Source organism: Narcine bancroftii, chromosome 1 (assembly GCF_036971445.1).
Source record: "Narcine bancroftii isolate sNarBan1 chromosome 1, sNarBan1.hap1, whole genome shotgun sequence".
NCBI lineage: Eukaryota > Metazoa > Chordata > Chondrichthyes > Torpediniformes > Narcinidae > Narcine > Narcine bancroftii.
In genome coordinates this window covers 165,395,776-165,421,331 of record NC_091469.1, presented here as the reverse complement: position 1 = coordinate 165,421,331, position 25,556 = coordinate 165,395,776, and the positions used below count along the sequence as shown (strand labels likewise).

The 25,556-nt window shown below is 53.0% G+C and overlaps 1 protein-coding gene and 1 long non-coding RNA gene across 2 annotated transcripts in view; one reads left to right on the top strand and one right to left on the bottom strand.

Annotated features, from left to right (window-relative positions):
- Positions 1 to 11,183, bottom strand: part of LOC138746603 (excitatory amino acid transporter 1-like) — a 69,417-nt gene extending 58,234 nt beyond the window's left edge. Inside the window, exons 1-3 of the mRNA XM_069904922.1 lie at positions 11,081 to 11,183; positions 9,823 to 10,027; positions 1,709 to 1,751 (exon numbers count right to left, since the gene is read on the bottom strand). Of these exons, the coding sequence (XP_069761023.1) occupies positions 1,709 to 1,751; positions 9,823 to 10,027; positions 11,081 to 11,183 (351 nt within the window). The remainder of the gene's footprint in view (positions 1 to 1,708; positions 1,752 to 9,822; positions 10,028 to 11,080) is intronic.
- LOC138746695 (uncharacterized) overlaps positions 1 to 25,556 on the top strand; it is a 246,045-nt gene that overhangs the window by 22,273 nt on the left and 198,216 nt on the right. Inside the window, exon 2 of the long non-coding RNA XR_011347054.1 lies at positions 9,196 to 9,238. This is a non-coding gene — a long non-coding RNA (uncharacterized lncRNA). The remainder of the gene's footprint in view (positions 1 to 9,195; positions 9,239 to 25,556) is intronic.

Below are 25,556 nucleotides of genomic sequence, written 5' to 3'. Positions count from 1 at the left end.
ACAGGCAGCCATCCAGAATGGGAACCCTTAATTTCAATCCTTTGCTTCCTGCCCATCAGCCACTTCTCTATCTAGTTTAATCACTTCCCTGTAATTCCATGGGCCCTCATCTTATTTAACAGCCTAACATGCGGCACCTTATCAAAAGCCTTTTGAAAATCTAAATAGATAACATCCACAGCCTCTCCTTTGTCTATCCTACGAGATTTCTTCAAAAAAACTCTAATAGGTTGGTCAGGAAGGTTCTACTCTTTAAAAAACCATGCTGACTAAGACCTACCCTGTTGTGCATCTCTGTATTTCATCACCTCATCCTTGTGGATCGACTCTAATATCTTCCCAACCACTGACGTCAGGCTAATCGGCCTATAGTTTCCTTTTTTCTGTCTCCCACCTTTTTTAAACAGCGGAACCACATTTGCGACTTTCCAATCCTCTGGAATCTCTCCGGAGTCTATCGATTTCTGGAAGATCATCGCCAATGGATCTACAATCTCCAAAGCCACCTCTTTCAAAACCCGTGGATGCACTTCATCCGGCCCGGGAGATTTATCAATCTTTAATCCGTTTAGTTTGCCTAGCACAATTTCTCTAGTAACGCTAACTAAATCGAACTCTACTTCCTGGAGCCTCTGACTGTCCAGGATGTTACTAATGTCTTCCACAGTGAAGACAGACGCAAAATATTGATTAAGTTCCTCTGCCATCTCTTTATAAACCCATTACAATTTCCCCAGCATCATCTTCTATCCATCGAATGCCAACACGTGTCTTTTATTCCTTTAGATTTGAAAAAGCTCTTAGTATTGTTTTTAATATTGTTAGCTAATCTTCTTTCATAGTTCATCTTTTCTTTCTGATGACATTTTTTATCTCTTTCTGTAATTGTCGAAAGGAATCCCACTCCTCTGATTTCCCACTAATTTTAGCTTCCTTGTATCCCCTCTCCTTCACCTCTTTTGTTCGCCACATTGGTACCATCTTTCCTTGGACATATTTCTTTTTCCTTGGAATATATCTATCCTGCAGGCCTTTTATTACTTGCAAAAATATCTTCCAGACTTGCTCTGATCCTCCAATTAGTTTGCTTTCCCAGTTGACTTGAGCCAGTTCCTTTCTCATACTACTGTAATTTCCTTTATTCCACTGAAAAATTGATACATCCGATAAATTTCAGGGGAACGTGAGGGGGAGCTTCTTCACACAGAGAGTGGTGGGGGGTGTGGAACGAGCTGCCAGCTGATGGGGTGAATGTAGGCTCAAACTGAACATTGAAGAGGAGTTTGGACAGGTACACAGGTGGGGGAGGGATGGAGGGCTATGGACTGGGTGCAGATCAGTGGGACTGGGCTGAAGGGCCTGTTTCTGTGCTGTAATGTTCTGCAGTTTAACATTTCGGGGTCACACGAGGAGTGGAGAGGTATGGAATGTGTCAGGCAGATGGAGTTAGTTTCGATTGACATCATGGTCGGCACTGACATCAAAGGTCAAAGGGCCCATTCTAGGCTGCACTGCTCTCTCTTCTGTGTCTCATTCCATTCCTGACATGTGCCTCAGGGATAACCGTGGGTATTTGTGTTCTCAGTCCCGTCCAGCCTCCGGTCAGGGGTGAGCCCAGAGCATTGATGGTGCAGAATCTGAAGTTGGTGAAGCCGTTGAATGACACGGCTAGGGGTTGAGATTCTCTCATTAATGACCTGTCTCTTACCTGTTGAAAGCAAGCCGCCACCAGATTTGGGGGAAACATGTTCCTGTGGAGTAAACAGATAAGTGTTAGAGTGACCCCCTGGTGTCAGGGATTGCCCTCGGCCCTCTCTGCTCCTGTCACTCTGCCTGCATTGCCCAACCTGGGTCCACCAAGCCTGTCACTGGGCTGTGGACAGCTCCTCACCTCGAAAAAGCAGCAGGTGGGTCTGGGGAGGGAAAAAACCTGTCCAGTTCAGCAACCAGCAGTCACTAGTAAGTAGTAACTAGGAACAGGATTCAGTGCTGGGGGCCTCAACGATTGACAATCCAACAAATAATTTGGAGCATCTGAGAGTGCAGGAGACAAGGCTCCCAACATCACAATGATGGACAGTTGCTGAGAGGATGGATTCATTACCAGTGAGAGACACTTGGGTTAAACAAAGTCAGGCAGAAACCGGCAGCATTCTGCAGCTCTGTGTTGAGACAACTTCCTGCTTCTCTGTTCCGGTATGTTCTTGTGTTCAGTTCTGGTCACCTCATTACTGGAAGGTTGCAGAGGAGCTTCACCAGGATGTCGCCTGGATTGGGAAACAAGTCTTCTGAGGCAAGGTTAGCAGAGCTGGGACTTTTCTCTTTGGAGCGTAAAAGGATGAGAGGAGACTTGATCGAGGTCGACCAGATTCTGAGAGGCATAGATAGGGTGGACAGACAGCACCTCTTTCCCAGGGCAGGATCAGCAAACACCAGAGGACATGTGTACAAAGTGAAGGGAGAGAAGTTTAGGGGAGTCATCTATATAACCATATAAAGCACAGAACAGGCCAATTTGGCCCTACTAGCCCATGCCGGAACAAATCCCCACCCTCCTAGTCCCACTGACCAGCACCTGGTCCATACCCCTCCAATCCTCTCCCCTCCATGTAATTATCCAGTCTTTCCTTCAATATAAATAACGTCCTTGCTTCAACCACCTCCGCCGGAAGCTTCTTCCACATCCCAACCACCCTTTGCGTGAAGAAATTTCCCCTCATGTTCCCCTTATAATTTTCCCCCTGCAATCTCAAAGCATGGCCTCTGGTTTGAATATCCCCCACTCTTAATTGAAAAAGTCTATCCACGTTGACTCTCTCTGTCCCTTTTAAAATCTTGAACACCTCCATCAAATCGCCCCTCAATCTTCTACGCTCCAGAGAAAAAAGCCCCAGGCTGCTCAACCTTTCTCTTTAACTCAGACCCTGAAATCCTGTCAACATTCTCGTGAACCTTCTCTGCACTCTCTCTATTTTGTTTATATCTTTCCTATAATTTGGTGACCAAAACTGTACACAGTACTCCAAATTTGGCCTCACCAATGCCTTGTACAATTTCATCATAACCTCCCTACTCTTGAATTCAATACTCCGATTTATGAAGGCCAACATTCCAAATGCCTTCTTCACCACACCATCTACCTGAGTATCAGCCTTGAGGGTACTATTTACCATCACTCCTAGATCCCTTTGTTGCTCTGCATTCCTCAATAGCCTACCATTTAATGTATATGACCTATTTAGATTTGCCTTTCCAAAATGCAACACTTCACACTTATCTGTATTAAATTCCATCAGCCATTTCTCAGCCCACACCTCCAGCCTTCCTAAATCACCTTTTAATCTATGGTAATCTACCTCACTGTCCACAACACCACAAATCTTTGTATCATCTGCAAACTTACTTATCCAATTCTCCACCCCTACATCCAGATCGTTAATATATATAACAAATAATAGTGGACCGAGGACCGATCCCTGAGGAACTCCACTAGTCACCGGCCTCCAATTGGACAAACAATTTTCTACCACTACTCTCTGACACCTCCCATCCAACTATTGCTGAATCCATTTCACTACCTCCTTATTTATACCTAATGCCTCCATCTTTTTACGTAACCTCCCATGGGGAACTTTGTCAAAAGCTTTACTAAAGTCTAAATAGACAACATCCACAGCCTTCCCTTCATTAAACTTTTTGTAACCCCCTTCGTAAAACTCTATAAGGTTTGTTAAGCATGATCTACCCCTGACAAAACCATGCTGATTACTCCCTATCAATCCCTGTTCTTCCAAATGTTTGTAAATGCCATCCCTCAGAACACTTTCCATCAACTTCCATCAACAGACGTCAGACTCAAGGGCCTATAATTCCCAGGTTTACATTTGGACCCTTTCTTAAACAGCGGAACAACATGAGCCACCCTCCAATCCTCTGGCACTACTCCCATGACCAGTGACATCCTAAATATCTCTGTTAATGGCCCCACTATCTGTCCACTAGCCTCCCTGAGTGTCCTTGGGAATATTTTGTCCGGTCCCGGAGATTTATCCACCTTTATCTTTTTCAACACAGCCATCACTACCTCCTCGGTTATCCTTATATGCTTCATGACCTCCCCACTATTTTTCTTTACTTCAACTGATTCAATATTTTTTTACCAAGTGAATACCGAGGCAAAGAAATCATTCAAAATTTCCCCCATTTCCTCAGACTTCTCACTCAGCCGACCCTCGCTATCTACAAGGGGTCCAATTTTATCCCTCACTAATCTTTTACTTTTAATGTACCTATAGAAACCCTTTGGATTTATTTTTACTCTGTCTGCCAAAGCCTCTTCGTGCCTCTTTTTGGCCTTTCTACTTAAGATTTTTTCTACACTCCTTGTAGTCCTCTTTCAATTTCTCAGCTCCCTGCTCTTTATACCTCTTGTACACCTCCCTCTTTCTCCTAACCAAATTTCTAATATTCCTCGAAAACCAAGCCTCCCTATGACTTCCAGCCTTTCCTTTGATCCTCACTGGGACATATCTACTCTGTACCCTCAAAATTTCTTCTTTGAATATTCTCCATTTTTCATTTACATCCTTTCCTGAAAGAATCATGTCCCACTCAATACTCCCCAAATCCATTCTTATTCCTTCAAAATGTGCTTTTCTCCAATCCAGAACCTCAACTTTAGGCCCTTCTTTGCTCTTTTCTAAAATTACCCTAAAACTAATAGAGTTGTGATCACTAGATCCAATTTGTTCTCCAACATTAACCTCAGACACCTGACCTATCTCGTTCCCTAACAGGAGATCCAGTATTACACCGTCCCGAGTGTAAGTTTTTTACACAGCGAGTTGTGGGGGCCTGGAATACCTTGCCAGGGGTGGTGGTGGAGGCTGGAACAATTGGGGCATTTAAGAGACTCTACAACAGGCAAATGGATGGAAGAAAAATAGTGAGTTACGGGGTAGGGAGGGTTTAGCTGTTTTCCTTCAGGAATATATGGGTTGGTACAACATTGAGGGCTGAAGGGCCTGCTCTGTGCTGTAGTGTTCCATGTTCTATGAAATGTGGAATAATCCTGTTCCAGCCCAGGAATCTTCCCCATGACTTCCTGGAGCAAGCTCCTTCGACCCAAGACCTCCCCAGTCCTCACTGAGGCCCCACGTGGTTGTTGAAATGTCTCCTGCTGGGACCCACATCTGGAATTCCTCTCCTCATCTTGGCGACTCTCTGCAGACCATGAAACAGCGTCCTTGACCAGATATCCTTCAGGAAAAGTAAACGTATCACCTGCACACAAACGCTTTAGGGAGTCCGACCATGAACTGTAAATGTTCCCCTTGTATTTGAAAGTTCCTCACCCCATGCATGTCCAGCTTAAACACCACCTGCCATTTCTCTGCCCCTGTCATTAATTGCTCTCTATCCTGTTGTTTCAAGGGCTCAAGCCCGAAAAGTCAGTTATGTATTTTTACCCTTGCGATATCGACGACGCGGCCTGACCTGCTGAACTTCACCAGTGTTGTGTGTTTCTTCTACTACGGTGATGACAACTATTTTATCAAGGCCCTCCCCAACATTCGCGTCCTTAACTCCGCACTTGACCATGCTGGACGTGTCTTCCACCGTGAAGACTGACACAAAATATTTGTTTAATGCCTCGGCCATTTCCTCATTTTTTGCTCCCAGTTTTCCTTTCTCATCCTCCAAGGGTCCTATGTTAACTCTGGCCACCCTCTTCCGTTTTATATCTTTATAAAATTTTTTGCTTTCTGTTTTTATATTTTGTGCCAATTTACTTTCATAATCCTTTTTCCCATTTCTTATGACCCGCTTTGTAACCCCTTGTTGTCTCTTAAAGTTATCCCAATCTTCCAGTTTCCCACTGCTCTTTGCAGCTTTGTTCACCCGCACCTTCAGTTTTATACTCTCCTTTATTTCCTTTGTTGATTTTTCCCTCCCTTGCTGCCCTTTTTCCTGACCAGAATCTATTTTTGTTGAGCATTCCAAAATATTTCTTTGAAAATCTTCCACTGTTCCTCAACTGTTTCCTCAATGAGCCTGTGCTCCCAGTCCACTCTGCCCAATTCCTCCCTCATCCTATGGTAGTCACCCCTGTTTAAGCCTAATATATTAGTTTTGGATCTAACTATTTCCCCTTCCATCTGAATGAGAAATTCAATCGTACTATGATCGCTATTTCCCAGATGGTCTCTGACTATTACATCATTTACTCGACCTATCTAGGTTGACAAGGCATTTTCCCTGAATTTGTCAGGTGTGTCCAAGAAGGATTCCTTACATAGTCTGTGGACTGGTCGATGAGAGAAGAGGCTAGACTGGATCTGGATCTGGGGAATGAACCTGTTCAGGGGGCGGACCTCACGGTGGGGGGGAGCATTTTGGTGAGAGTGTCTCAACTCCCTGAGGATAAAAACAGACAAAATGGGAAAGTGTTTAACTGGGGAAGGGCTAATTATGAGGGTATGAGGCAGGAACGAATGAGCAAGAGTACATTGGAAACAGATGTTCAAGGGTGAAAGCACAGATCTAAAGTGGAGGAGTTTTAAAGACCACTTGTGCAGGGTTCAAGAGAGGTTTGTCCCACTGGGACAGGGAAAAGATGGTAGGAAAAGGGAACCGTGGCTGACGAAACAGGCTAGGCAACTAGTCAAGAAGGAAGAAGGAAGGATATATTAGATGTAGGAAACAGGAAGGGCTCATGAGAAAGGTAGTCAGGAAGGAGATTAAGAAAGGCCTTAGGAGAGCTCGAAGGGGGCATGAGAAGGCCTTGACATGCAAGTTTAAGGAGAACTCCAAGGTGTTCTATCTGTATGTGAAGGATAACGAGAATGAAGGTGGGGCTGCTAACGGATAAAGGAGGCAACATGTGCCTGCAGGTGGAGGAGTTTCAGGAGGTCTAAAAGGAATACTTTGCTTGTATTCACAAGAGAAAAAGGTGAGGTTGGAATAGAACAGGCCTGAGTGCTGGACAATGTGGAAATTGAGGACGAGGAAGTGTTGGATCGTCTTAAAAGCACCAAGATTGATAAATCCCCGAGGCCAGATGTAATGTACCCCAGGCTGCTGTGAGAAGTGAGAAGAGAGAGCTGGGGCAGTAGCTATGATCTTTGAATCCTCTACTGCTACAGGGATGCCGGATGATTGGAGAACGGCAAATGTAGTCCCCTTGTTTAAAAAAGGTAACAGGGAGAATCTTGGGAATTATAGACCAGTGAGTTTTACATCAGTGGTGTGTAAACTAATGGAGAGGATTCTTAATGATAAGATCATTGGGCATTTGGAGAAGTCCAGTCTACACAGGGATAGTCAGCAGGGCTTTTTGAAGGGAAGGTCGTGCCTCACAAGCCTAATTCAGTTTTTTGAGGAGGTAAAAGAAATCGATGAGGGTTGGGTGGTAGATGTGGTCGACATGATTTTAACAAGGCATTTGACAAAGTTTTCCACGAGAGACTTGTTCAGAAAGTCATGAGGCTCGGGATCAGTTCAACCTTCTCTGTGTGGATAAATAATTGGCTTGTAGGAAGAAAGCAGAGAGTAGTAGTGGAAGGAAAGTATTCTGCCTGGAGGTCGGTGACTAGTGGAGGGGCCACAGGGATCTTTTCTGGGACCCCTGCTCTTTGTGATTTTTATAAACGACCTGAATGAAGAGGTGGAATGATGGGTCAGTAAGTTTGCAGATGATACGAAGGTTGGAGGAGTTGAGGATGGAGCTAAAGTTTGTCGAAGGTGACAAGAGGATATAGACAGGATGCAGAGTTGGGTGGAGAAGTGGCAGATGGAGTTCAATCTGGATAAGTGTGAGGTGATGCATTTTGGAAGGACAAACCAGAAGGCTGAGTACAGGGTTAACGGTCAGTTACTTAAGGGAGTGGATGAACAGAAGGACCTTGGGGTCCAAATCCATACATCCCTCAAGGTCACCACACAGGTTGATAGGATGGTTAAGAAGGCCTATGGGATGCTGGGCTTCATTAATAGGGGGATTGAGTTCAGGAGTAGCGAGGACATGTTACAACTCTACAAATCTCTGGTGAGACCACATTTGGAGAATTATGTTCAGTTCTGGTCACCTTATTACAGGAAGGATGTGGAAGCTATGGAGAGGGGACAGAGGAGATTCACCAGGATGTTACCTGGATTGGAAAATAAGTCTAATGAGGCAAGGTTAGCAGAACTGGGACTTTTCTCTTTGGAGCATAGAAGGATGAGAGGAGACTTGATATTACAAGATTTTGAGAGGCACCGATAGGGTGAACGACCAGTGCCTGTTTCCCAGGGCAGGATCAGCAAACACCAGAGGACGTGTGTACAGGAGTGTTTAGGGGAGACATCAAGGGTAAGTTTTTTTACACAGAGAGTTGTGGGGGCCTGGAATACGTTGCCAGGGATGGTGGTGGAGGCTGGAACATTAGGGGTATTTAAGAGACTCTTAGACACATGGATGGAAGGAAAATAGAGGATTACGAGGTAGGGAGGGTTTAGTATTTTTTTTTAAGGAATATATGGGTCGGCACAACATTGAGGGATGTAAGGTTTGAGTTTCAGGGAAAGGTTGTGCAGACTGGGGCTTTTTTCTCTGGAGCGTAGAAGATTGAGAGGGGACTTGATAGAGGTGTTTAAGATTTTAAAAGGGACAGACAGAGTAAATGTGGATAGGCTTTTTCAATTAAGAGTGGGGGAGATTCAAACTAGAGGACATGGTTTAAGATTGAAGGGGGAAAATTATAAGGGGAACATGAGGGGAAATTTCTTTACGCAAAGGGCGGTAGGGATGTGGAATGAGCTTCCGGCAGACGTGGTCGAGGCGGGATCATTGGTTACATTTAAGGAAAGACTGGATCGTTACATGGAGAGGAGAGGACTGGAGGGGTATGGACCGGGTGCTGGTCAGTGGGACTAGGAGGGTGGGGATTTGTTACGGCATGGACTAGTAGGGCCGAACTGGCCTGTTCTGTGCTGTGTGGTTATATGGTTATATGGTTATAAGCCTTGTACCGTGCTATCGTGTTCGATGATCTATGTCTTCCCTAAACTTCCCTCCACTCATCTTGTACACACGTCCTCTGGAGTTTGCTGATCCTGCCCTGGGAAATAGGCACTGGCCACCCACCCTATCTCAACCTCTCAGAATCTGGTCGACCTCTACTAAGTCTCCTCTCATCCTTCTTTGCTCCACAGAGAGAAGCCCCAGCTCTGCTGACCTTGGTTCACACACAGAGAGGTGGGTGTATGGAATTATCTGCTGGAGGAAGTGCTGGGGATGGGGGGGGGCAGGATTGTAACATTGGACAGGTAATGGATTTAGTCACATAGTGTGACACAGGCCCTGTGGCCCACCTTGCCCAGGCCAACCACAATGTCGCACCCATACTGGTCCCACCTGCCTCCGTTTGGCCCCATTTCCCTCTAAACCTGTCCTATCCAGGGATCCATTCCAATGTTTCTTAAGCATTGCAGTAGCACCTGCCTCAACCATCTCCTTTGGCAGCCCGATCCATGTGCACAACACCCTCTGTGTGAAAAGCGTTACCCTCAGGTGGCTGTAAAATCTCCTCCCTCCTCACCTCAAGCCAATGTCCTCTGGTTACCGATTGCAAAAGACCGTGGGTCCACCCAATCTATTCCTCTCTCCGATTTGCCCCACTCCATGAGATGAGGGATAGGAAGGTTTGGATGAATATGGGGCAAATGCAGGTGGGGGGGGTGGATGGGTGACGTGGGCAGGGCGTCACCAGGGGCCAGTTTCTGTGCTGCAGAACTACGACCCTGATTTATCTGTGGCTGAGAGGTGAATTAGACCCAGACCTGACTAAATCCATGAAGGCGTCAGCTGGATGCACTTTCTCGATCTTGCCCTCCCGATGCATCTTATCTTTGCCACCTCCTCCTGGGTGAATGATGAGTACCATAATTATCCCGGTCATCACAGCCAGGATGGTGGTGGTGGTGTAGTAGACAACTGCACGCAATCCCATTTTTCCAGAGGCCTTGCTGTCCAGGGCAGCCATACCTTTGTGAAGGAAATCGGATATTTAAAATAGAACACTGCAACGTGGGTCTGTTCCCACTAAAACTCTGCTGCTTGCACCTGACGGAGACCCTTCCATCCCCTTCATATTCCCAGGGTCGCCTGCTTCCACCACTGCTCCCATCAGCCTGCTTCAGGCACCCACCCTTCTCTGGAAAAATATTTGCCCACACACCTCTCCCCTCACCTGATCTGCACGTGTGACACTTTTCCCCGGGAAACGGATTCTGACTGGCCACTCCATCAATTCCACTCACGATTTTGTCAACCTCCATCAGGTCATCTGTCGGCCCCTGATGCACAGAGAAAGGTTTGCCTCACCTCCCTCCAAAACTCTCTCCCTCTAAACCAGGCAACGTCCCGTTGTATCCTTTCCAAAGGCTCCACATTCTTCCTGGGTGACGAGATTCCCCAGTTTTCCAAGTGTGGCTGAACCAAAGTTTGATATCACTGTAAATGTGGACTCCTTCTCGAACTGAAATGCCATCTGGGTCACAACTACCGACTCAGTTCATTGCTGGTCTGTTGTAATTGGAGATGACATTTCCCATCGTCCACGATACCACTGATTACAGGGCTACCTGCCAACCACGTTCCAACCACTGTCATCCAGGTTGTTAACATTCGTAACTAACACAGGTGGGCCCAGCCCCCATCCCTGCAACACACCACTGGGCTCGGGACTCCACCCCTCCACCACACCCTATCTCCACTGTCAAATCAGTCTGGAATCCAGCAGGCCAGTCAGCATCCATGGAGAGAAACGTTGACCAGTCATCATTTTGGGTCAAGTTGATGCCTCTGCAGGCAGCAGCGAGACTTGCTGGAGAGGACTCGGCGAGGTAGAATCCATAAACCAGTCAGGACCCAGAACACTCGACTCAGTCGGAAATTTCCCGCTCCTGTAAATGCCACTTCACCCACCCCCCCCACCTGTGCTGCGACGCCCAGAGGTCAGACACCTTCTGGGCAGCAACATGTATTAATTTGTAGATTGCCAACAACCGGCCTTCTGTGGTAACGACGGGATCCTACCTGTCACTAAACTGGAAACGATCAATGGCATCACCATCATCTGAAGCATCCGCATCAGAAGTTCGCCCGGAAAGGAGAAATATTTCACCTGCCGGAAGTTCATCTTATATTTCCGCAGAGAGAAGCCCAGAATGATCCCTGCAGAGGGTAAAGCAGCCAGATCAGAGATTACTGGGCGGTGGGGGGGGGGGGGTCAATGTGGGGGCTGATACAGGGCTGTGGGGAGAGGACGAGGCAGAGGGATCAGTGTGGGGACTGATACAGGACTGTGGGGAGTGAGAGGGGCAGGGGATCAGTGTGGGGAGTGATACAGGGCTGTGGGGAGTGAGAGGGGCAGGGGGATCAGTGTGGGGACTGATACAGGACTGTGGGGAGTGAGGGGGCAGGGGGATCAGTGTGGGGACTGATACAGGACTGTGGGGAGAGAGAGGGGTAGTGGGATCAGTGTGGGGACTGATACAGGGCCATGAGAAGAGAGAGGGGCAGTGGGATCAGTGTGGGGGCTGATACAGGACTGTGGGAAGAGAGAGGGGCAGTGGAATCAGTGTGGGGACTGATACAGGACTGTGGGGAGAGAGAGGGGCAGTGGGATCAGTGTGGGGACTGATACAGGGCTGTGCGAAGAGAGAGGGGCAGTGGGATCAGTGTGGGGGCTGATACAGGACTGTGGGAAGAGCGAGGGGCAGTGGGATCAGTGTGGGGACTGATACAGGACTGTGGGAAGAGAGAGGGGCAGTGGAATCAGTGTGGGGACTGATACAGGACTGTGGGAAGAGAGAGGGGCAGTGGAATCAGTGTGGGGACTGATACAGGGCTGTGCGAAGAGAGAGGGGCAGTGGGATCAGTGTGGGGGCTGATACAGGACTGTGGGAAGAGAGGGGCAGTGGAATCTGTGTGGGGACTGATACAGGGCTGTGCGAAGAGAGAGGGGTAGTGGGATCAGTGTGGGGGCTGATACAGGACTGTGGGAAGGGAGAGGGGCAGTGGGATCAGTGTGGAGACTGATACTTAACTGTGGGGAGAGAGAGGGGCAGTGGAATCAGTGTGGGGACTGATACAGGACTGTGGGGAGAGAGAGGGGCAGTGGGATCAGTGTGGGGACTGATACAGGGCTGTGCGAAGAGAGAGGGGCAGTGGGATCAGTGTGGAGGCTGATACAGGACTGTGGGAAGAGCGAGGGGCAGTGGGATCAGTGTGGAGACTGATACAGGACTGTGGGAAGAGAGAGGGGCAGTGGAATCAGTGTGGGGACTGATACAGGACTGTGGGGAGAGAGAGGGGCAGTGGGATCAGTGTGGGGACTGATACTGGACTGTGGGAAGAGAGAGGGGCAGTGGGATCAGTGTGGGGACTGATACAGGGCTGTGCGAAGAGAGAGGGGCAGTGGGATCAGTGTGGGGGCTGATACAGGACTGTGGGAAGAGCGAGGGGCAGTGGAATCAGTGTGGGGACTGATACAGGACTGTGGGGAGAGAGAGGGACAGTGGGATCAGTGTGGGGACTGATAAAGGGCTGGGCGAAGAGAGAGGGGCAGTGGGATCAGTGTGGGGGCTGATACAGGACTGTGGGAAGAGCGAGGGGCAGTGGGATCAGTGTGGAGACTGATACAGGACTGTGGGAAGAGAGAGGGGCAGTGGAATCAGTGTGGGGACTGATACAGGACTGTGGGGAGAGAGAGGGGCAGTGGGATCAGTGTGGGGACTGATACAGGGCTGTGCGAAGAGAGAGGGGCAGTGTAATCAGTGTGGGGGCTGATAGAGGACTGTGGGAAGAGCGAGGGGCAGTGGGATCAGTGTGGAGACTGATACAGGACTGTGGGAAGAGAGAGGGGCAGTGGAATCAGTGTGGGGACTGATACAGGACTGTGGGAAGAGAGAGGGGCAGTGGAATCAGTGTGGGGACTGATACAGGGCTGTGCGAAGAGAGATGGGCAGTGGGATCAGTGTGGGGGCTGATACAGGACTGTGGGAAGAGAGAGGGGCAGTGGGATCAGTGTGGAGACTTATACAGGACTGTGGGAAGAGAGAGGGGCAGTGGAATCAGTGTGGGGACTGATACAGGACTGTGGGAAGAGAGAGGGGCAGTGGAATCAGTGTGGGGACTGATACAGGGCTGTGCGAAGAGAGAGGGGCAGTGGGATCAGTGTGGGGGCTGATACAGGACTGTGGGAAGAGCGAGGGGCAGTGGGATCAGTGTGGAGACTGATACTTAACTGTGGGGAGAGAGAGGGGCAGTGGAATCAGTGTGGGGACTGATACAGGACTGTTGGGAGAGAGAGGGGCAGTGGGATCAGTGTGGGGACTGATACAGGGCTGTGCGAAGAGAGAGGGGCAGTGGGATCAGTGTGGAGGCTGATACAGGACTGTGGGAAGAGCGAGGGGCAGTGGGATCAGTGTGGAGACTGATACAGGACTGTGGGAAGAGAGAGGGGCAGTGGAATCAGTGTGGGGACTGATACAGCACTGTGGGGAGAGAGAGGGGCAGTGGGATCAGTGTGGGGACTAATACTGGACTGTGGGGAGAGAGAGGGGCAGTGGGATCAGTGTGGGGACTGATACAGGACTGTGGGAAGAGAGAGGGGTAGTGGAATCAGTGTGGGGACTGATACAGGACTGTGGGGAGAGAGAGGGGCAGTGGGATCAGTGTGGGGACTGATACACGGCTGTGCGAAGAGAGAGGGGCAGTGGGATCAGTGTGGGGGCTGATACAGGGCTGTGCGAAGAGAGAGGGGCAGTGGGATCAGTGTGGAGGCTGATACAGGACTGTGGGAAGAGCGAGGGGCAGTGGAATCAGTGTGGGGACTGATACAGGACTGTGGGGAGAGAGAGGGGCAGTGGGATCAGTGTGGGGACTGATACTGGACTGTGGGAAGAGAGAGGGGCAGTGGGATCAGTGTGGGGACTGATACAGGGCTGTGCGAAGAGAGAGGGGCAGTGGGATCAGTGTGGGGGCTGATACAGGACTGTGGGAAGAGCGAGGGGCAGTGGAATCAGTGTGGGGACTGATACAGGACTGTGGGGAGAGAGAGGGGCAGTGGGATCAGTGTGGGGACTGATACAGGGCTGTGCGAAGAGAGAGGGGCAGTGGGATCAGTGTGGGGGCTGATACAGGACTGTGGGAAGAGCGAGGGGCAGTGGGATCAGTGTGGAGACTGATACAGGACTGTGGGAAGAGAGAGGGGCAGTGGGATCAGTGAGGGGGCTGATACAGGACTGTGGGAAGAGCGAGGGGCAGTGGAATCAGTGTGGGGACTGATACAGGACTGTGGGGAGAGAGAGGGGCAGTGGGATCAGTGTGGGGACTGATACAGGGCTGTGCGAAGAGAGAGGGGCAGTGGGATCAGTGTGGGGGCTGATACAGGACTGTGTGAAGAGCGAGGGGCAGTGGGATCAGTGTGGAGACTGATACAGGTCTGTGGGAAGAGAGAGGGGCAGTGGAATCAGTGTGGGGACTGATACAGGACTGTGGGGAGAGAGAGGGGCAGTGGGATCAGTGTGGGGACTGATACAGGGCTGTGGGGAGAGAGAGGGGCAGTGGGATCAGTGTGGGGACTGATACAGGACTGTGGGGAGAGAGAGGGGCAGTGGGATCAGTGTGGGGACTGATACAGGGCTTTGGGGAGAGAGAGGGGCAGTGGGATCAGTGTGGGGACTGATACAGGACTGTGGGCAGAGAGAGGGGCAGTGGGATCAGTGTGGGGACTGATACTGGACTGTGGGGAGAGAGAGGGGCAGTGGGATCAGTTTGGGGACTGATATAGGACTGTGGGGAGTGAGAGGGGCTGTAGGATCAGTGTGGGGACTGATACAGGACTGTGGGAGAGAGAGGGGCATTGGGATCAGTGTGGGGACTGATACTGGACTGTGGGGAGTGAGAGGGGCAGTAGGATCAGTGTGGGGACTGATACTGGACTGTGGGTAGAGCGAGGGGCAGTGGGATCAGTGTGGAGACTGATACAGGACTGTGGGAAGAGAGAGGGGCAGTGGAATCAGTGTGGGGACTGATACAGGACTGTGGGAAGAGAGAGGGGCAGTGGAATCAGTGTGGGGACTGATACAGGGCTGTGCGAAGAGAGAGGGGCAGTGGGATCAGTGTGGGGGCTGAAACAGGACTGTGGGAAGAGCGAGGGGCAGTGGGATCAGTGTGGAGACTGATACAGGACTGTGGGAAGAGAGATGGGCAGTGGAATCAGTGTGGGGACTGATACAGGACTGTGGGGAGAGAGAGGGGCAGTGGGATCAGTGTGGGGACTGATACAGGGCTGTGCGAAGAGAGAGGGGCAGTGGGATCAGTGTGGGAGGTGATACAGGACTGTGGGAAGAGAGAGGGGCAGTGGGATCAGTGTGGAGACTGATACAGGACTGTGGGAAGAGTGAGGGGCAGTGGAATCAGTGTGGGGACTGATACAGGACTGTGGGAAGAGAGAGGGGCAGTGGAATCAGTGTGGGGACTGATACAGGGCTGTGCGAAGAGAGAGGGGCAGTGGGATGTGTGGGGGCTGATACAGGACTGTGGGAAGAGCGAGGGGCAGTGGGATCAGTGTGGAGACTGATACTTAACTGTGGGGAGAGAGAGGGGCAGTGGAATCAGTGTGGGGACTGATACAGGACTGTGGGGAGAGAGAGGGGCAGTGGGATCAGTGTGGGGACTGATACAGGGCTGTGCGAAGAGAGAGGGGCAGTGGGATCAGTGTGGAGGCTGATACAGGACTGTGGGAAGAGCGAGGGGCAGTGGGATCAGTGTGGAGACTGATACAGGACTGTGGGAAGAGAGAGGGGCAGTGGAATGAGTGTGGGGACTGATACAGGACTGTGGGGAGAGAGAGGGGCAGTGGGATCAGTGTGGGGACTGATACTGGACTGTGGGGAGAGAGAGGGGCAGTGGGATCAGTGTGGGCACTGATACAGGGCTGTGCGAAGAGAGAGGGGCAGTGGGATCAGTGTGGGGGCTGATACAGGACTGTGGGAAGAGTGAGGGGCAGTGGAATCAGTGTGGGGACTGATACAGGACTGTGGGGAGAGAGAGGGGCAGTGGGATCAGTGTGGGCACTGATACAGGGCTGTGCGAAGAGAGGGGGCAGTGGAATCAGTGTGGGGACTGATACAGGACTGTGGGAAGAGCGAGGGGCAGTGGGATCAGTGTGGAGACTGATACTTAACTATAGGGAGAGAGAGGGGCAGTGGAATCAGTGTGGGGACTGATACAGGACTGTGGGGAGAGAGAGGGGCAGTGGGATCAATGTGGGGACTGATACAGGGCTGTGCGAAGAGAGAAGGGCAGTGTGATCAGTGTGGAGGCTGATACAGGAATGTGGGAAGAGCGAGGGGCAGTGGGATCAGTGTGGAGACTGATACAGGACTGTGGGAAGAGAGAGGGGCAGTGGAATCAGTGTGGGGGCTGATACAGGACTGTGGGGAGAGACAGGGGCAGTGGGATCAGTGTAGGGACTGATACTGGACTGTGGGGAGAGAGAGGGGCAGTGGGATCAGTGTGGGGACTGATACAGGGCTGTGCGAAGAAAGAGGGGCAGTGGTATCAGTGTGGGGACTGATACAGGACTATGGCAGTGAGAGGGGCAGTGGGATCAGATTGGGGACTGATACAGGACAGTGAGGAGTGAGATGGGCAGTGGTATCAGTGTGGGGACTGATACAGGACTGCGGGGAGTGAGGGGGCAGTGGGATCAGTGTGGGGACTGACACAGGACTGTGGGGAGAGAGAGGGGCAGTGGGATCAGTGTGGGGACTGATACAGGGCCGTGGGGAGAGAGAGGGGCAGGGGGGATCAGTGTGGGGACTGATACAGGGCTGTGGGGAGAGAGAGGGGCAGTGGGATCATTGTGGAGACTGATACAGGACTGTGGAAAGAGAGAGGGGCAGTGGAATCAGTGTGGGGACTGATACAGGACTGTGGGGAGAGAGAGGGGCAGTGGGATCAGTGTGGGGACTGATACTGGACTGTGGGGAGAGAGAGGGGCAGTAGGATCAGTGTGGGAACTGATACTGGACTGTGAGCAGAGAGGGGGGCAGGGGGATCAGTTTGGGGACTGATATAGGACTGTGGGGAGTGAGAGGGGCAGTAGGATCAGTGTGGGGACTGATACAGGACTGTGGGGGAGAGAGGGGCAGTGGGATCAGTGTGGGGACTGATACTGGACTGTGGGGAGTGAGAGGGGCAGTAGGATCAGTGTGGGGACTGATACTGGACTGTGGGAAGAGCGAGGGGCAGTGGAATCAGTGTGTGGACTGATACAGGACTGTGGGAAGAGAGAGGGGCAGTGGAATCAGTGTGGGGACTGATACAGGGCTGTGCGAAGAGAGAGGGGTAGTGGGATCAGTGTGGGGGCTGATACAGGACTGTGGTAAGAGCGAGGGGCAGTTGGATCAGTGTGGAGCCTGATACTTAACTGTGGGGAGAGAGAGGGGAAGTGGAATCAGTGTGGGGACTGATACAGGGCTGTGCGAAGAGAGAGGGGCAGTGGGATCAGTGTGGAGCCTGATACAGGACTGTGGGAAGAGCGAGGGGCAGTGGGATCAGTGTGGAGACTGATACAGGACTGTGGGAAGACACTGGGGCAGTGGAATCAGTGTGGGGACTGATACAGGACTGTGGGGAGAGAGAAGGGCAGTGGGATCAGTGTGGGGACTGATACAGGGCTGTGCGAAGAGAGAGGGGCAGTGGGATCAGTGTGGGCACTGATACAGGGCTGTGCGAAGAGAGAGGGGCAGTGGGATCAGTGTGGGGGCTGATACAGGACTGTGGGAAGAGTGAGGGGCAGTGGAATCAGTGTGGGGACTGATACAGGACTGTCGGGAGAGAGAGGGGCAGTGGGATCAGTGTGGGCACTGATACAGGGCTGTGCGAAGACAGAGGGGCAGTGGAATCAGTGTGGGGACTGATACAGGACTGTGGGAAGAGCGAGGGGCAGTGGGATCAGTGTGGAGACTGATACTTAACTATGGGGAGAGAGAGGGGCAGTGGAATCAGTGTGGGGACTGATACAGGACTGTGGGGAGAGAGAGGGGCAGTGGGATCAATGTGGGGACTGATACAGGGCTGTGCGAAGAGAGAAGGGCAGTGGGATCAGTGTGGAGGCTGATACAGGAATGTGGGAAGAGCGAGGGGCAGTGGGATCAGTGTGGAGACTGATACAGGACTGTGGGAAGAGAGAGGGGCAGTGGAATCAGTGTGGGGGCTGATACAGGACTGTGGGGAGAGACAGGGGCAGTGGGATCAGTGTGGGGACTGATACTGGACTGTGGGGAGAGAGAGGGGCAGTGGGATCAGTGTGGGGACTGATACAGGGCTGTGCGAAGAAAGAGGGGCAGTGGTATCAGTGTGGGGACTGATACAGGACTATGGCAGTGAGAGGGGCAGTGGGATCAGATTGGGGACTGATACAGGACAGTGAGGAGTGAGATGGGCAGTGGTATCAGTGTGGGGACTGATACAGGACTGCGGGGAGTGAGGGGGCAGTGGGATCAGTGTGGGGACTGACACAGGACTGTGGGGAGAGAGAGGGGCAGTGGGATCAGTGTGGGGACTGATACTTAACTATGGGAAGAGCGAGGGGCAGTGGGATCAGTGTGGAGACTGATACAGGACTGTGGGAAGAGAGAGGGGCAGTGGAATCAGTGTGGGGACTGATATAGAACTGTGGGGAGAGAGAGGGGCAGTGGGATCAGTGTGGGGACTGATACTGGACTGTGGGTAGAGAGAGGGGCAGTGGGATCAGTGTGGGGACTGATACAGGGCTGTGCGAAGAGAGAGGGGCAGTGGGATCAGTGTGGGGGCTGATACAGGACTGTGGGAAGAGCGAGGGGCAGTGGAATCAGTGTGGGGACTGATACAGGACTGTGGGGAGAGAGAGGGGCAGTGGGATCAGTGTGGGGACTGATACAGGGCTGTGCGAAGAGAGAGGGGCAGTGGGATCAGTGTGGGGGCTGAAACAGGACTGTGGGAAGAGCGAGGGGCAGTGGGATCAGTGTGGAGACTGATACAGGACTGTGGGAAGAGAGAGGGGCAGTGGAATCAGTGTGGGGACTGATACAGGACTGTGGGGAGAGAGAGGGGCAGTGGGATCAGAGTGGGGACTGATACAGGGCTGTGCGAAGAGAGAGGGGCAGTGGGGTCAGTGTGGGGGCTGATAGAGGACTGTGGGAAGAGCGAGGGGCAGTGGGATCAGTGTGGAGACTGATACAGGACTGTGGGAAGAGAGAGGGGCAGTGGAATCAGTGTGGGGACTGATACAGGACTGTGGGAAGAGAGAGGGGCAGTGGAATCAGTGTGGGGACTGATACAGGGCTGTGCGAAGAGAGAGGGGCAGTGGGATCAGTGTGGGGGCTGATACAGGACTGTGGGAAGAGAGAGGGGCAGTGGGATCAGTGTCGAGACTGATACAGGACTGTGGGAAGAGAGAGAGGCAGTGGAATCAGTGTGGGGACTGATACAGGACTGTGGGAAGAGAGAGGGGCAATGGAATCAGTGTGGGGACTGATACAGGGCTGTGCGAAGAGAGAGGGGCAGTGGGATCAGTGTGGGGGCTGATACACGACTGTGGGAAGAGCGAGGGGCAGTGGGATCAGTGTGGAGACTGATACTTAACTGTGGGGAGAGAGAGGGGCAGTGGAATCAGTGTGGGGACTGATTCAGGACTGTGGGGAGAGAGTGGGGCAGTGGGATCAGTGTGGAGACTGATACAGGACTGTGGGAAGAGAGAGGGGCAGTGGAATCAGTGTGGGGGCTGATACAGGACTGTGGGGCGAGAGAGGGGCAGTGGGATCAGTGTGGAGACTGATACAGGACTGTGGGAAGAGAGAGGGGCAGTGGAATCAGTGTGGGGACTGATACAGGACTGTGGGGAGAGAGAGGGGCAGTGGGATCAGTGTGGGGACTGATACTGGACTGTGGGGAGAGAGAGTGGCAGTGGGATCAGTGTGGGGACTGATACAGGGCTGTGCGAAGAGAGAGGGGCAGTGGGATCAGTGAGGGGGCTGATACAGGACTGTGGGAAGAGCGAGGGGCAGTGGAATCAGTGTGGGGACTGATACAGGACTGTGGGGAGAGAGAGGGGCAGTGGGATCAGTGTGGGGACTGATACAGGGCTGTGCGAAGAGAGAGGGGCAGTGGGATCAGTGTGGGGGCTGATACAGGACTGTGTGAAGAGCGAGGGGCAGTGGGATCAGTGTGGAGACTGATACATGTCTGTGGGAAGAGAGAGGGGCAGTGGAATCAGTGTGGGGACTGATACAGGACTGTGGGGAGAGAGAGGGGCAGTGGGATCAGTGTGGGGACTGATACAGGGCTGTGGGGAGAGAGAGGGGCAGTGGGATCAGTGTGGGGACTGATACAGGACTGTGGGGAGAGAGAGGGGCAGTGGGATCAGTGTGGGGACTGATACAGGGCTGTGGGGAGAGAGAGGGGCAGTGGGATCAGTGTGGGGACTGATACAGGACTGTGGGCAGAGAGAGGGGCAGTGGGATCAGTGTGGGGACTGATACTGGACTGTGGGGAGAGAGAGGGGCAGTGGGATCAGTTTGGGGACTGATATAGGACTGTGGGGAGTGAGAGGGGCAGTAGGATCAGTGTGGGGACTGATACAGGACTGTGGGAGAGAGAGGGGCATTGGGATCAGTGTGGGGACTGATACTGGACTGTGGGGAGTGAGAGGGGCAGTAGGATCAGTGTGGGGACTGATACTGGACTGTGGGTAGAGCGAGGGGCAGTGGGATCAGTGTGGAGACTGATACAGGACTGTGGGAAGAGAGAGGGGCAGTGGAATCAGTGTGGGGACTGATACAGGACTGTGGGAAGAGAGAGGGGCAGTGGAATCAGTGTGGGGACTGATACAGGGCTGTGCGAAGAGAGAGGGGCAGTGGGATCAGTGTGGGGGCTGAAACAGGACTGTGGGAAGAGCGAGGGGCAGTGGGATCAGTGTGGAGACTGATACAGGACTGTGGGAAGAGAGATGGGCAGTGGAATCAGTGTGGGGACTGATACAGGACTGTGGGGAGAGAGAGGGGCAGTGGGATCAGTGTGGGGACTGATACAGGGCTGTGCGAAGAGAGAGGGGCAGTGGGATCAGTGTGGGGGCTGATAGAGGACTGTGGGAAGAGCGAGGGGCAGTGGGATCAGTGTGGAGACTGATACAGGACTGTGGGAAGAGAGAGGGGCAGTGGAATCAGTGTGGGGACTGATACAGGACTGTGGGAAGAGAGAGGGGCAGTGGAATCAGTGTGGGGACTGATACAGGGCTGTGCGAAGAGAGAGGGGCAGTGGGATCAGTGTGGGGGCTGATACAGGACTGTGGGAAGAGAGAGGGGCAGTGGGATCAGTGTGGAGACTGATACAGGACTGTGGGAAGAGAGAGAGGCAGTGGAATCAGTGTGGGGACTGATACAGGACTGTGGGAAGAGAGAGGGGCAATGGAATCAGTGTGGGGACTGATACAGGGCTGTGCGAAGAGAGAGGGGCAGTGGGATCAGTGTGGGGGCTGATACAGGACTGTGGGAAGAGCGAGGGGCAGTGGGATCAGTGTGGAGACTGATACTTAACTGTGGGGAGAGAGTGGGGCAGTGGAATCAGTGTGGAAACTGATTCAGGACTGTGGGGAGAGAGAGGGGCAGTGGGATCAGTGTGGAGACTGATACAGGACTGTGGGAAGAGAGAGGGGCAGTGGAATCAGTGTGGGGGCTGATACAGGACTGTGGGGCGAGAGAGGGGCAGTGGGATCAGTGTGGAGACTGATACAGGACTGTGGGAAGAGAGAGGGGCAGTGGAATCAGTGTGGGGACTGATACAGGACTGTGGGGAGAGAGAGGGGCAGTGGGATCAGTGTGGGGACTGATACTGGACTGTGGGGAGAGAGAGGGGCAGTGGGATCAGTGTGGGGACTGATACAGGGCTGTGCGAAGAGAGAGGGGCAGTGTGATCAGTGAGGGGGCTGATACAGGACTGTGGGAAGAGCGAGGGGCAGTGGAATCAGTGTGGGGACTGATACATGACTGTGGGGAGAGAGAGGGGCAGTGGGATCAGTGTGGAGACTGATACTTAACTGTGGGGAGAGAGAGGGGAAGTGGAATCAGTGTGGGGACTGATACAGGGCTGTGCGAAGAGAGAGGGGCAGTGGGATCAGTGTGGAGCCTGATACAGGACTGTGGGAAGAGCGAGGGGCAGTGGGATCAGTGTGGAGACTGATACAGGACTGTGGGAAGAGAGAGGGGCAGTGGAATCAGTGTGGGGACTGATACAGGACTGTGGGAAGAGAGAGGGGCAGTGGAATCAGTGTGGGGACTGATACAGGGCTGTGCGAAGAGAGAGGGGCAGTGGGATCAGTGTGGAGACTGATACAGGACTGTGGGAAGAGAGAGGGGCAGTGGAATCAGTGTGGGGACTGATACAGGACTGTGGGAAGAGAGAGGGGCAGTGGAATCAGTGTGGGGACTGATACAGGGCTGTGCGAAGAGCGAGGGGCAGTGGGATCAGTGTGGGGGCTGATACAGGACTGTGGGAAGAGAGAGGACAGTGGAATCAGTGTGGGGACTGATACAGGACTGTGGGAAGAGAGAGGGGCAGTGGAATCAGTGTGTGGACTGATACAGGGCTGTGCGAAGAGAGAGGGGTAGTGGGATCAGTGTGGGGGCTGATACAGGACTGTGGGAAGAGCGAGGGGCAGTGGGGTCAGTGTGGAGACTGATACTTAACTGTGGGGAGAGAGAGGGGCAGTGGAATCAGTGTGGGGACTGATACAGGACTGTGGGGAGAGAGAGGGGCAGTGGGATCAGTGTGGGGACTGATACAGGGCTGTGCGAAGAGAGAGGGGCAGTGGGATCAGTGTGGAGGCTGATACAGGACTGTGGGAAAGGCGAGGGGCAGTGGGATCAGTGTGGAGACTGATACAGGACTGTGGGAAGAGAGAGGGGCAGTGGAATAGGTGTGGGGACTGATACAGGACTGTGGGGAGAGAGAGGGGCAGTGGGATCAGTGTGGGGACTGATACTGGACTGTGGGGAGAGAGAGGGGCAGTGGGATCAGTGTGGGGACTGATACAGGACTGTGGGAAGAGAGAGGGGCAGTGGAATCAGTGTGGGGACTGATACAGGGCTGTGCGAAGAGAGAGGGGCAGTGGGATCAGTGTGGGGGCTGATACAGGACTGTGGGAAGAGCGAGGGGCAGTCAGATCAGTGTGGAGACTGATACAGGACTGTGGGACGAGAGAGGAGCAGTGTAATCAGTGTGTGGACTGATACAGGACTGTGGGAAGAGAGAGGGGCAGTGGAATCAGTGTGGGGACTGATACAGGGCTGTGCGAAGAGAGAGGGGTAGTGGGATCAGTGTGGGGGCTGATACAGGACTGTGGGAAGAGCGAGGGGCAGTTGGATCAGTGTGGAGCCTGATACTTAACTGTGGGGAGAGAGAGGGGAAGTGGAATCAGTGTGGGGACTGATACAGGGCTGTGCGAAGAGAGAGGGGCAGTGGGATCAGTGTGGAGCCTGATACAGGACTGTGGGAAGAGCGAGGGGCAGTGGGATCAGTGTGGAGACTGATACAGGACTGTGGGAAGACACAGGGGCAGTGGAATCAGTGTGGGGACTGATACAGGACTGTGGGGAGAGAGAAGGGCAGTGGGATCAGTGTGGGGACTGATACAGGGCTGTGCGAAGAGAGAGGGGCAGTGGGATCAGTGTGGAGGCTGATACAGGACTGTGGGAAGAGCGAGGGGCAGTGGGATCAGTGTGGAGACTGATACAGGACTGTGGGAAGAGAGAGGGGCAGTGGAATCAGTGTGGGGACTGATACAGGACTGTGGGGAGAGAGGGGGGCAGTGGGATCAGTGTGGGGACTGATACAGGACTGTGGGGAGAGAGAGGGGCAGTGGGATCATTGTGGGGACTGATACAGGGCTGTGCGAAGGGAGAGGGGCAGTGGGATCAGTGTGGGGGCTGATACAGGACTGTGGGAAGAGCGAGGGGCAGTGGGATCAGTGTGGAGACTGATACAGGACTGTGGGGAGAGGGGCAGTGGAATCAGTGTGGGGACTGATACAGGACTGTGGGGAGAGAGAGGGGCAGTGGGATCAGTGTGGGGACTGATACAGGGCTGTGCGAAGAGAGAGGGGCAGTGGGATCAGTGTGGGGGCTGATAGAGGACTGTGGGAAGAGCGAGGGGCAGTGGGATCAGTGTGGAGACTGATAGAGGACTGTGGGAAGAGCGAGGGGCAGTGGGATCAGTGTGGAGACTGATACAGGACTGTGGGAAGAGAGAGGGGCAGTGGAATCAGTGTGGGGACTGATACAGGACTGTGGGAAGAGAGAGGGGCAGTGGAATCAGTGTGGGGACTGATACAGGGCTGTGCAAAGAGAGAGGGGCAGTGGGATCAGTGTGGGGGGTGATACAGGACTGTGGGAAGAGAGAGGGGCAGTGGGATCAGTGTGGAGACTGATACAGGACTGTGGGAAGAGAGAGGGGCAGTGGAATCAGTGTGGGGACTGATACAGGACTGTGGGAAGAGCGAGGGGCAGTCAGATCAGTGTGGAGACTGATACAGGACTGTGGGAAGAGAGAGGAGCAGTGGAATCAGTGTGTGGACTGATACAGGACTGTGGGAAGAGAGAGGGGCAGTGGAATCAGTGTGGGGACTGATACAGGGCTGTGCGAAGAGAGAGGGGTAGTGGGATCAGTGTGGGGGCTGATACAGGACTGTGGGAAGAGCGAGGGGCAGTTGGATCAGTGTGGAGCCTGAAACTTAACTGTGGGGAGAGAGAGGGGAAGTGGAATCAGTGTGGGGACTGATACAGGGCTGTGCGAAGAGAGAGGGGCAGTGGGATCAGTGTGGAGCCTGATACAGGACTGTGGGAAGAGCGAGGGGCAGTGGGATCAGTGTGGAGACTGATACAGGACTGTGGGAAGACACAGGGGCAGTGGAATCAGTGTGGGGACTGATACAGGACTGTGGGGAGAGAGAAGGGCAGTGGGATCAGTGTGGGGACTGATACAGGGCTGTGCGAAGAGAGAGGGGCAGTGGGATCAGTGTGGAGGCTGATACAGGACTGTGGGAAGAGCGAGGGGCAGTGGGATCAGTGTGGAGACTGATATAGGACTGTGGGAAGAGAGAGGGGCAGTGGAATCAGTGTGGGGACTGATACAGGACTGTGGGGAGAGAGGGGGGCAGTGGGATCAGTGTGGGGACTGATACAGGACTGTGGGGAGAGAGAGGGGCAGTGGGATCAGTGTGGGGACTGATACAGGGCTGTGCGAAGGGAGAGGGGCAGTGGGATCAGTGTGGGGGCTGATACAGGACTGTGGGAAGAGCGAGGGGCAGTGGGATCAGTGTGGAGACTGATACAGGACTGTGGGGAGAGGGGCAGTGGAATCAGTGTGGGGACTGATACAGGACTGTGGGGAGAGAGAGGGGCAGTGGGATCAGTGTGGGGACTGATACAGGGCTGTGCGAAGAGAGAGGGGCAGTGGGATCAGT